Genomic DNA, 12,911 nt, shown 5'->3' with positions numbered 1-12,911 from the left:
GCCACTGCCACTGTTTGGGTGTGGTCCGATCCGATCTGATGATGTGGTCGCAGCTGGTGCAAGTACTACGAACTACCGCCGCTGCAGGGCTTGCCTATTAGCCCTGGTTTAGTTGGATCCCAAAATCTAAAAAGTTGCTACAGTACCTGTCACATCGAATGTTTGCGGCCCGTGCATGGAGTATTAAATGTAGACGAAAAGAAAAACTAATTGCACAGTTTGATGGGAAATTGCGAGACGAACGTTTTAAGCCTAATTAGTCAATGTTTGGATACTATTTGCCAAATAAAAACGAAGGTGCTACAGTAGCCCCAAAATCCAAATTTCGCGAACTAAACAAGGGCTTACTCTACGATCGAGGTAGAGGCCGTAGATCATGCATGCAGGATGCAGGATGCAGACTGCAGACGATGCAGGACCGGCCCCTACCACTACCAGCGTGTCTGGTCCCTGCATGCATTGCATATGCGCGCCGCCGCGTTCCGGAGGTCACCATGCATGCTCTTGGTTGTTGGGTGGCAGCATTTCTTCGTTCAGGCCCACATGCATCTCGCTGGGATCCATCCTCCGCTCTTTCATCAATAATTGAGTTATTGTTATTAATTAAGTTGCCGCATCTTTTGTTGTTGGGTTTAACCATCGGAACATACACAGGGTATGTCCGTGTGCAGTGCAGGAGCAGGAACTGGACTGTGCCTGTGGGGTAATATAAGGGAGCCTGAACAAGCAGGTGAATGAATTGAATGAACGAATCAAAAAAAAGAACAAAGTAGACGGTGGTGTTTTGATACAGGAACTAAAGTTTACGATGTGTCACATTGAGTGTTCGGATACGAATTAGAAGAACTAAATATGAGTTAATCATAAAACTAATTACAGAAGACATGACTAATTTGCGAGACGAATCTATTAAGTCTAATTAATCCATCATTAGTATATGCGTGGCCCAAGGGGGTGCATAGGAGCAGGCAGCCGGCCTGGCCGGCTCGAGGACCGGCCAGGCCGGTTCAACATGGGAGCTCCGCCTTTTTCATCTTTTTGCCTCCAAATTTCCATGCAACATTTCAAATATGTTTTCGTGACTATATTATTACCAGAAACATTGTCTAGAACGACGGCCCCGTTCGGCTTACCCATATTCGCCTTGTTTGGCTTCTTTTTTTTTATCTGGAACAGTGTTTTTCTCTCACAACAATTCAACCAGAACAGTGTTTTTAGCCAGTTTTAGCCAAAATTCTGCCAACCGAACGGGCTGTCATCTCATGCTTCCTGGTCATTTTTTATTGTCAACACAACCAAATAATTCACAGCCCCCTTGGTATTTATGGCTTGTGCAATAATAATCGTACTACCACGAGCAGCAGCTAGCTAGCGCTCGTACGCTTGCTTGCAGGTAACGTTTCATAATTAACATACACATACACATATGGTACCAAAACTCGCTTAATGTAAACTGCCCAGTACAGAAGTATGTAAACTTTGAACTTTTATATATATATATATATATATATATATATATATATATATATATCACTAGTAGAGAAACGACTTTTGATCCACTTCGAAATTTGTCTTTAGTCCCGGTATTTTTCGTGCCCGGGACTAGAGAAACCTTTAGTACCGATTGGTAGCTCTAACCGGGACTAAAGGTCCTGCCCAACGGCTACTGTGGCAGCCTTTTGTTGCAGGGGACCTTTAGTCCCGGTTGGAGCTACCAACCGGGACTAAATGTTAACTTTTACTCCCGGCTGGTCCCTCCAACCGGGAGTAAAAGTCTACTCCCGGTTAAGCTCTGTCCGAGATTAGAAATAAACCTTTAGTCCCGGTTGCTGTCTCCAACCGGGACTAAAGTCTCCAACCAAATACGGGAGCGACGTTTTGTTCAACCGGGACTAGTACGTAGAGTAGCTGCTACATAGTACGTACTGATAGCTAGCTGATCCCGGCTAGTACGTAGGAACTAGCTAGCTAGTACATTTTGTTCACCGTCAGTACTGACATGTCCGAGACTAGTACGTAGCTGTTCACCATCAGGACATGTCAGTACGTGTCTCTCTGCTAGCTTGCTGCTACGTACGTAGGAAATCAATTAGTCCCGGCTGGTATTACGAGCCGGGACTAAAGATATACTTTTAGTCCCGGCTGGTATTACCAGCCGGGACTAAAGGTCTTTTAGTCCCGGGTGTTTATAGGAGCTTCGATGGACCGGCCCAGTACGCAATATACTGGAATTGCTGGCCAGTCCCACCTATTAGCACCACCTCGCTTGTTCAGAAAAGTGAAAGCTAACTTAAAAGCTCAGCTCTCGAACCATGCAGCACGAACTTGAACAGGATCTGCTCTATGGGATTGTACCGCTGATCCTTGACTAAAGGTCCTTCGTACTATAGTTTATACAAAATGTTGAACATTATAAACGTACGTATATTCTAGCAGCGTAGAATGCGTATTCAAAAACGAAAACGAATCAACAATTAAAAATAGAAAAAAAAAGAAAATAGAAATAGAAACAAAAAAAAAAAGAAAACCTTTAGTTCGGTAGCAGCGTGAAAATAGAAAAAAAGGAAAATAGAAATAGAAACAAAAAAACCTGGTAGCAGCGTGAAAATAGAAATAGAAACAAAAAAAAGAAAAAAAACCTTTAGTCCCGGTTGGTATTATCAACCGGGACTAAAGGGTTTAGCCCCGGTTGGTATTACCAACCGGGACTAAAGGTCCACCTTTAGTCCCGGGCGTATATATATATATATATATATATATATATATATATATATATATATATATATATATATATATATATATATATATATATATATATATATATATATACTGTTTCATCGACACTACTGGTTGCTCCTACTACGTACGTACTGGACCTTTTGTTGTTGGAGCCGCTGGATGTCTCTCTCTATATATAATATGGTCCTGACTTCCTGTAAGCAGAATGTATACAGACGTTGTACAGGTTCGGCCGGCAGTTGTTGTATATCCTTGACACAATGCCACTGCCACTGCCACTGTTTGGGTGTGGTCCGATCCGATCTGATGATGTGGTCGCAGCTGGTGCAAGTACTACGATCGAGGTAGAGGCCGTAGATCATGCATGCAGGATGCAGACTGCAGACGATGCAGGACCGGCCCCTACCACTACCAGCGTGTCTGGTCCCTGCATGCATATGCGCGCCGCCGCGTTCCGGAGGTCACCATGCATGCTCTTGGTTGTTGGGTGGCAGCATTTCTTCGTTCAGGCCCACATGCATCTCGCTGGGATCCATCCTCCGTTCTTTCATCAATAATTGAGTTATTGTTATTAATTAAGTTGCCGCATCTTTTGTTGTTGGGTTTAACCATCGGAACATACACAGGGTATGTCCGTGTGCAGTGCAGGAGCAGGAACTGGACTGTGCCTGTGGGGTAATATATAAGGGAGTCTGAACAAGCAGGTGAATGAATTGAATGAACCAATAAAAAAAAGAACAAGTAGCCGGAGTTTGGATACAGTCACTAAACTAGTCTAGAGGTGTCACATTATGTATTCGGATACTAATTAGAAGAACTAAACATGAGCTAATCATAATACTAATTACAGAAGCTATGACTAATTTGCGAGACGAATCTATTAAGCCTAATTAATCCATCATTAGCATATGGTTACTGTAGCACCACGTTGTCAAATTATGGACTAGTTAGGCTTAATAGTTTTATCTCACAAATTAGTCTCAATCTGTGCAATTAGTTTTGTAATTAGTCTATATTTAATACTTCAAATTTTGTCAAACATCCGATGTGATAGGGACTAAAATTTAGGAGAGGGAACCAACCACTAGCTATAGAAGACGAAGAGTTAACCCACAAAAGCTAACAAAGGAATTCAACAGAGGAGCCAAGAATAAAAAAGAACAAGCACAGGTTGAGTAAAAAGTGAAAGGCTACACAATTTCCAAACACTACACATGATGGAAAGTACGTGGTTTACGGTCTGTTTGATCCCTATAGCTAATAGGTAGTTGCTACTAATTAGCTTCTTCTTTCGTTCTTTGTATCCTGAGTCTCATCCTCAGCCTCTGTACCTTTACTTTCAAGCTCATTTTAATAAAAGTTCAGTAGGGAGCAACCCCTCCTGTTTTATAAAAAAAAACTAATTAGCTTCTTTAGATCCAAACATATGCACCTAACAGTGTAGCTAATCGTTAGCTGAATATCCAACTAACAACTATCTCACTAGTTTGGCCAAACCAGCTAATCACGGCTAATAGGCGGAGAAATGGCAGGACACCCTCCCACCATCCCAAACTGGCCGAAGGCCCTGATTCTGTTGTGCAAATGAAGCGTGTGTTCCTGACAAGCATCTTAATGAAATTATAGATGTCGGCCCCGTGCCAGACACAGCCCAATGGGGGTCGGGCCGGTACAACACGTTGTGCCTCCTGGGCCGTGCGTCTTAGGGCCACGGGCCTGGCCTTCGGCCCAGGCATGACACTAAGGGCCTTTTTTTGGGCCAGGTTGGACCAATAAGCCCGGGACCTGTAGCAGGCCGGGCTGGCCCGCAGCCCACAGAAAAAGGGGCGTCCTAGATTTGGGCGGGTGGCCGGCGACGGGCGACGGAGCAACGGTGCGGTGGTGGCCTTGTGGGGCGCCGGAGCCGAAGCAATGGCTGCTGGACGGGGAATAGCTGAGGAGCGGAGCTACGGCGGATGAGCGGAGGCAGCTCTGGCGGCACTGGCGTGGGGTTGGGGCGGACGGGAATGTGTGGTGCGAGGGCCGGGGGTGCTGTCCAACCAAGGTGGTCAGGAGGCGGCACGCCGATGTCGGAGGTGGATCTGGAGGCATAGGAGCTGGTACGGTCTGGCGGAGAGGGGTCGTGGTCTCGTGGAGGTGTGAGAAGTGCCTCGGGCGGAGTCGCACGAAGGTGTCGAGCAATCAGGAGTAGAGGAGGCCACCGTCAAGACTGGCTGGGGAGGGAGACCAAGGGAGAAAAGCTAGAGTCAGGAAGTGGAACTTCGTATATATATGGATTGTGGTGGCTTGGGCCAAATATTCACATGGTTGTCAATTTAACGGGCTAGCACGGGGCTGATGCATGTTTAGCAGGCCGGGGCGGGCCAGCCACCGTGCCTAGGAAGCGGCCCAGGAACGGCCCTATGCATTGGGCGGGCCAGGCGGGGCCTACTAGTCACCGGGCTAGGCCGGGCTTATGCCGGGCCAAAATGTCAGGCTTCGTGACATGCCAACAAGCCATGGGCTGCATGGCCGTCTATAAATGAAATGCATCTTAATTCAATTACTAATTACCCTTTTAGACAACATAGCCTGTGAAAGATAACAAAACAGGCCGGCGTTTGTAGTCCAACAGTTTGGATAATTGCCTTCCAAGCAATAAACCCGGGTTCGATTCCTGGCAAATGCATAGAATCATCTGATGTTGGTACAATCACAAAATGAATCTACGCAAGGTATAGTGCTAGCTCATTCTATTCTGCAGCGGGGATATTTCTTCGGTGGCAATATATAGATAGATACACAAACACAAGCCACCTTCCAAATATCTATTGCTTCATGATAATGCAGAGTCTTTTTAATTTGTTGCGAGTAATTTAATTGCCAATATCGAAACAAACTAATCATCATCGTCCTCTCATTTTCCCGTTGTTAACAGTCGTTTTTACGAATATAAATCGTCGCCAACGATGTCTAAAAGAAGAAACCATTAATTCCCATGCAGCTTTCAGCATGTATTTCTATAGCTTTCTTATTTAGTAACCCTTTTCCCAACTTGCATTGCATATCTGTCCCATGCATGTCTCCTTCAATAATGGCCCATTAGAGATCAAAATAATAATAATGGCCCATGATTTTCCTGTGTTTCCTAGCCCATGTGGTGAGTGACTCATCAATAGGAATGACCTAGCAATTATTACTTCAGGGTTTCTTCTTGAAAGGTTCACAATTATTTTTTTTCTTTTTGTGTTAATATACTAAATGGGGTAAATAACAACTTGACTTTTGGTTGCGTGTAGAATTTGCAGGACAAATAAGGGTAATAATTATTAGAAGATGATGTTTACATGTGTTTCTCTTGACTTGCAAGGTTGCATCATGATTCATGACAAGACCAGAAATGACAAGTTTACTATTTAATTCACATTGTAGTCTTTTTTCTACAGTACAAGTACAATAACCCGAGAGAAGATACAAGCCTGTTGCTTCTTTACATATACGTACATAAATAAAAATCTCAAGAAAAATCCCTAATAACCTATTTAAACATAAATAAATAAAAAAAAAAACTACTTAAGAGAAGGAAACAGACAGCAGAAAATGAATGATCAACAGATCAACAGCGAGATGTACCAAACTTCCAAGGTCTTCTTCTAAAACCAAAAGTCAAGGACGAAAAATCTGCTCTTTTTTTCCCTTGCTAATTGGTGTTTTTTTTTTCTAATCAATCAACGATAAGTTTGACTTATCAGTTGTTCTTCTATGTACTCTTGTTCTTCCTCCCTGTGTCGGCGGCGGTGGCGGCACCCGGAGGGGCCGCCGATGCCGACTTGTCGCTGGTTGATTGGACGATGCCGTCGTTGCCGGCGAGCATAAGGTACTTGTCCTTCCTGGTGAGCATGGTGCATCCGTACCCGAGCGCTTCCCCCATCTTCCTCTGCACGAGGTTGGCCATGTCGGTGCTGGGCCCGGCCCTGCTCCTGACGGCGCTGGTGTCCACCTTGTCGAGGAACTGCACGGTGTAGCACATCCTGGGGTTCACCATGTAGTAGAGCGGGTCGAAGCACTTGAGCCCGCCGGCGGTGGTGGCGTAGAACATGGACGTCTCGACGGCGATGCCGACGGGGACGACATCGTCGCTGAGCTCGGCGAACAGCGGGCTGAACCGGAGCAGGTATGGCTCCCGGCAGGTGGTGCCCTCGGGGCAGACGACGACGAGGTTGCCGCGGTCGAGGAGGCGCGCCATGACGGCGCCGTCGCTGTCCCGGTCCCGCGTGAGGCGCACGGTGCGGCCGATGGGCGAGATGAGCTCCGACAGCCGGCTCAGGCTGTAGGACACGGCGCGCACCTGCCGGTCCAGCGCCACCGACACGTACACAGGGTCGATCAGCGTCCGGTGGTTGCACACGAACAGCTGCCCGCGCCCGCCGCCCGGCAGCGCCGGGCGGGAGCCCTTGAGCCGCCACGACATGCCCGTCGCCGCCAGGATCGGCGTCGAGTACCTGTACGGCACGGTCAGCGCCACCGCGAGACGCGCCGCGCCCAGGGCGACGCCCAGCGGCAGCCACGCGAACATGGCGGCCGTGTCGGTGGCTGTTGGTCGGAAAGCCAGGCGACCGTCGTGGAACACTATCGGCTTCGGGTACTTGTCCCGCGCCAGCGCCCGCCACCTGCTCTTCTCGTCGGAGCTCACGATGAAGATCTCCTGCACATCGTACGTACGTTCAGAAAATTCACAAAATTTAGCAAGAACTATATATAAATCCAAGGCAGATGTTCACAAAATTCAGGATTGAAATGGGAACGGTTTGAACAGGTGTTGTCCTGCCTGCTACTTTTTTGGGAATGGTAATGCTATAGACCGGACGTCCAGAGCGGCCGGACTATTTTTTTTTGTTATTGCAGCGTTGCATCAAATTGTTTTTTGTAGATGTTGCAGTGCATGTTTTTCAATGTTGCAGTAGATATTTTTTTTTCTATGTTGTAGTACATATTTTTTTGTTTGTTGCATTAGATATTTTTCGTTGTTGCAGTAGATATTTTTCGATGTTGTAGTGTATGTTTATCAATGTTGCACTACATATTTTTTTCGATGTTGCAGTTGGGGAATTGGGTGCGTTGGGGAAGGGGGGACATGAGCGCCTTGGGGAGCGGAGCCGTCGTCGGGGACACGACGCGGTGGGGGGTACTCCTGCGGGGGTGAGGCAAACGGATGGGGATGTGGATGGGGGATGGGGATGGGGATGCGGATGTGGATGGAGATGGGGACGACGTGCGGGGGCGCGAGATGCGGGTGTGTCGGGCGTGCACGGGGGCATCCCGATGGAAGCGGGCTCAGTTGCGGGCGGGCGCGGGTTGCAGGCGATGGGGACGAGATTGGGGATGGGGTCGAGGTTGTTGGTTGTGAGCGAGGGGAGGGGGACATCCAGGAGTAGCAGTGTGAGCGTCCGATGCTAGCGCCCGGATCGGACTTCCGGGCGCTAGCAGTTCTTTTGGGAAAGATAGAATTTTTTTTTTTGGATCACAGCCGAGTGGAAAACGATGTGAATGATTGAGTTGCATGATGAGTACGACACCAACAGTGCGAGATATGCGTATATGCCTCAAGGACTATGTGTACGTTGTACGTTTTGTCTGTGTCAGACTGCCAGCCATGCAAAATAGTCCTACGTCTTGTACTGTGTTGCCTGCTATCCAGGATGCACACAACCTGCACAACCTGAGATCCTGAATATAATAGAGATGATGCTAACTTGTAATAAAGCACGCTACTTTCATGAAAAAAAGGAGAGGCTATGCATGATGGAAAGAAAAATGCAACATGTATGCATCTGAAATGCATACATATGTATGTGTCATGCATATTCTGAACCTCTCAAAAGGTTTTATTTGTTCTTCTAAGGAGTAGTTCAGTAACCTACTTTTAATCTGTTCAACTCTAACTAGTCAAGTCTATATATACTCAAAGTCATGCATATTTTAAACCTCTCCTTTTTAATTTTTTCTCTTGAAAATTAGTTCTGTAACCTACTTCCAACTAATTTGTTCAACGTTAGCTCATTAAATATTCAAAGTCAAACTGAAAAGAGAACCTACCAGAAATGGAAGCGAAATAATTATAGCAAATCATCCTCTTCTTCCACGGTTCTATACCTTGCAGCAACGTGCCAGTGGATGATTAAGAAACTCCATTGACCCAGAGAACCCCACGACCGCCTTGTCACTCTCCTCCTCAGCCGCCGGCGCCGGCGCCGCCACCACCGCCTTCATCACCATCTCTCCACCACCCTCCGGCAGCTCCTCCATGAGTCCGGTGTAGAACCCCCACACGACCTTCATCTCCCTGGCAACCACCGCCTCCACCCCGAGGTACTCCCGGAGGAACCCGTCGACCATGACCCTGGGCAAGGCAGTCACGCAGACCACCCTGATCCCCGCCGCGCGCACGGCCTCGAACGCTTCCGCCGCCACGTCCTCCATGAGCCACTTGGGCAGCACGGCGCGGCCGGCGCGGAACCGCCCCGCGCGCAGGCCGCAGAACGACACCGCCGCCATGGCCCTGACGGCTGCGCCGCGGGGCATGAGCACGCGGATGAGCGGGCACAGCAGGAGCAGCAGCAGACCGCGCAGGAAGCCGCCGGCCTCGAGCGCCACCAACATGAAGTACGGGAACAGGTCTCCAGAGCGCAGCAGCGCGGTGTCGACGTCTACGACGAGGGCGGCCGTCGTGGTCCGTGCGTCCAGCGTCGGAGGGCCGGCGCCGCGGTGCACCACCGGCGGGGTTGATGACCTGCCGGAGTAGTGAGGAGGCGGCCGGCGGCCGTGGAGGAAGAGGGAGAGCATGGCCGAGAAGAGCTTGTGAGCGAGGAGGAGCCTCTTCTTGGGCATGGCGGACAAAGGGCAGTACGTAGAAGGTTGGTGCCTGGCTACACGATGAGTTATTGTGGGGGTGTGTTTGTAGTAACAAGTTGGTGAGATGAAATGCAAATGTTTGGGAGCGCCCGGCTGGTGCGTGTCAGCTTGTGTAGGGATGCCAATGCCATGGTCCAGGACCCGACTTATATAGACGGATAGATGGACAACTCGGCCGATTGGCCGGTGTTGGGCATACATTGGCTACTCATGCATGCTTTAGAAGAGATGGTGTTGGTCATGTATGCTTGTGTATGGACCGGCGGCTATTAGGCTACCTAGATGGCATGTCAAAGTCGTGCACTCATTGCTGCTTTTTCCGTGACTGGTTGCAAACTTGCAATGGCGAGGATGGAAATGAGACAGGAGAAGAGAGTAGAGACATGCACAGCAGGATGTGAACGGGCATGCATGGGGTGCAAAGTGCAGTGCCGGGTTCTGGTGGAAGAAACAAGAAAGCGACGGACGAAGATCCAAGGCCTGTCGCGGTGGCGTCTTTGCAAAACAGTTACAGTTAGGTTTTTAACGACAGTAGCGCGTGGAAAGATGCATGGAGTATTCTCAGGGAGTAGTGCATTTAATTTAATCTGTCCACGCAGCCGATCGCGCGCCTCTCTACTCTGCATGAGGTCAAATCTCTGGTAAAATTTGTCCAAAATGCATATAGAAAAACTTCCAGAGGATTTGTAGAAACCCAATCGTTTATTCCAAAGAGTTCCATTGGAAATTTTCGTATAGGCGTGGTCAAACTTGCTATTTTTTTCTTTTGAAAAAATAGTTCAGTTATTAAAAACTTGAATATGTTCTCTTATATGAGATGGGACGACATCGATGCAGTCTCTGTCTGTCTATCTGCAGGTAAGCTAGAAGAAGAAGAAAAGGTAGCCTGCGGACGTGGCGACGCCGAGAGTTCCTCCGCGATTTGCGTGCCGCGTTGGAAAAGAAAAGCCTGGCGGCACGCACGCATGCTGCCAAAGTGGCAGGTTCCTTCTCGGCCGATTTGGAGAGAAGATCATCGTCGATCAGAAGGAAAAATGCACGCAGGATTGCATCGAGCAGAGGAACTTTCAAGCTAGTAGTTCAGGCTGAATTCCGTAAGTTTCTAGCTAAATATAGGAATCATCCGGGCTTCTTAAAAACTTCAGGCTCCGCTAATGCCTGCTGCGTTCGACGGTTGGATACACTTGAATTTTATTTCATTCATCTCCTGACAAAATATATACTGTATGGTAAAAAAAGCTGCCTGCATCTCGGTGTCAAGTCCCATATGCTATATATACCAAATAAATCTACCGCGTAACTGGTTGCATGCATGCATTTCGTTGTCAGGTGCTTCTATCTAGCTTGAAACAAAATCACGTTTCAGCGTCAGGGCCCATGCAGTGATGAGCGCGTACTATACGCACGGGCACGGCACAGGTTTGGCCAAAGCAGCTAGCGTATTGGTAGCTTTCTCCGATTGCTCCATGTCTGTATTCTATGAACTGGGGTTTGACAAGTCATCTGTCTGTCACGCTCGTACTTGTACGTATGTGTAGCGTGTACGTAGCTGCATGCCTGCCATCCGGTACATACGTACGGCCCATATACCTCGATCGTTTCGACTTCCACGGAGACACAGCCCCGCCACGTCGCCATGCGTCGCGCCAAGCTAGGCAGTCGACCGACCGAGGCGAGGGGGCCTGCTCTGGTTTGGACGCTGAATAAGCTACTGCTAGTTAGCTTCTCTCCAGGTCCTGCTCGTGTCCGTGCAATGTTTTGGCCCTTCCTGTTCCTTTGTTGGACGGCGGCGTTTCCTCCTCGCCTGTCGCCTCCATCACCGTACGTACTGCCGTGTACGTTTACACTCTTCTTCTTGTTGCACCGACATGTACACCAGCGGTTAGTTTTCCCTGCACTGCACTGCACCTTTTTCAGCTGGGCAATGCAAGCGGGTACTGTACTGTAGTGGTGAAGATATATTGAAACGGCGTGGATTGCAAGATCTCGATGCATGGAGAGCCTGAAACACTGTCTGAAACCAGCGCTGGCTGCGGAGCCTTTAAGCTCTGTTGCTGCAAGTAAACGTAGTTCATCCTCAGATGGACGTGCACTTGCCTTTGGGTTCGTTTATATTGCGATGCGAACGTGTCCATATGATTATTCTTGTGTTGTGTGCCACAGGGCGCTGGTGGATGAAGACACGAGTGCATGCAGCCAAACAAAGCTGCACATGCAGTTGCATCTGTTAAAGTCAATCACTCGGTTCTGGAGAAACGGACTGGACGGCGGTGGATGTGGATGCGACGCAAGCCTGCACCGATGCGCAGACACATACACATACATACGCCTGTACGGTGGAGTGGTGGTGAGAACACGCATGGCCGCGTCCACGTATAAGCAAAGCTGCCGCCTGCCCCAAGAAGGAACACAAGTTGGGGAAAAAACAGGGTGAGGTAAAGAGAGGTTTACTCATTGTTTAGTTCCTCACCTAAAGTTTACTCTCCATCAAATCCAATGTCTGCACACACATGCATAGAGTATTAAATATAAACTAAAAAAACTAATTACACGGTTTACGACTAATTTGCGAAACGAATCTTTCAAGCCTAATTAGTCCATGATTTGACAATATGGTGCTATAGTAACACATGTGCTAATGACGGATTAATTGTGATTCATAAATTCGTCTCGTATATTACTGACGGATTCTGTAATTTGTTTTTTTATTAATATACGAACACCTCATGCGACACCCCCATGTGACACCACAAAACTTTACATCTTGATTCAAACAATGCTTTATCCCAAGAGAGATGCAGTTAGCATCTACTATACGACTGCTAGTAAGCAGCAGGTTGTCATGAGTTGAGTTGAGGTCAGCAGGCGGCCGAATGGGACGCGTGCTTGCCGCCATCCTCGAGTGTGACCTAACTTTGTCTTCCTCTCGTGTCTTCCTCCGGCCGGTCAATTCAAAGCGTGCTCCGATCCATTGTCATTGTCATAGGTTCCTGCCACCTTTTTGTTTCGTTTGAAGCTAAGCTAGCCGACCAGCCGAGCAGAAACACCCCATTTAGTACTGCACGAGATAATAAAGCAGGCGATGATGGCGGCGGCGGCGGCGGCGACGACGAAGGCAAGCTCCGATCCGGTCCTTTGTTCAGATGAAATACACTACTGGAAACAGAGACTTTGCCGAGTGCAAAATTCTTTGCCGAGTGTCAAAAATCGGGCACTCGGCAAAGACCTTCTTTGCCGAGTGCTGCACTCGGTAAAGAATTGCACTCGGCAAAGAGTTCTTT

At 48.3% G+C, this 12,911-nt stretch overlaps 1 protein-coding gene across 1 annotated transcript; it reads right to left on the bottom strand.

Annotated features, from left to right (window-relative positions):
• Positions 1-6,126: 6,126 nt before the first annotated feature.
• Positions 6,127-9,718, bottom strand: LOC136483120 (probable glycerol-3-phosphate acyltransferase 3). The gene is made up of 2 exons (XM_066480219.1): positions 8,872-9,718; positions 6,127-7,423 (listed from the first exon to the last, which is right to left on the bottom strand). The coding sequence occupies exons 1-2, from the start codon at positions 9,604-9,606 to the stop codon at positions 6,479-6,481; spliced, it is 1,680 nt and encodes a 559-aa protein (XP_066336316.1). The 5' UTR covers positions 9,607-9,718; the 3' UTR covers positions 6,127-6,478.
• Between the last annotated feature and the right edge of the window lie 3,193 nt (positions 9,719-12,911).

The sequence above is a fragment of the Miscanthus floridulus genome, chromosome 9 (genome assembly GCF_019320115.1).
Source record: "Miscanthus floridulus cultivar M001 chromosome 9, ASM1932011v1, whole genome shotgun sequence".
Classification (NCBI taxonomy): Eukaryota; Viridiplantae; Streptophyta; class Magnoliopsida; order Poales; family Poaceae; genus Miscanthus; species Miscanthus floridulus.
Note: the sequence above shows the minus strand (reverse complement) of the source record. Positions and strands in the feature narration are given on the sequence as shown.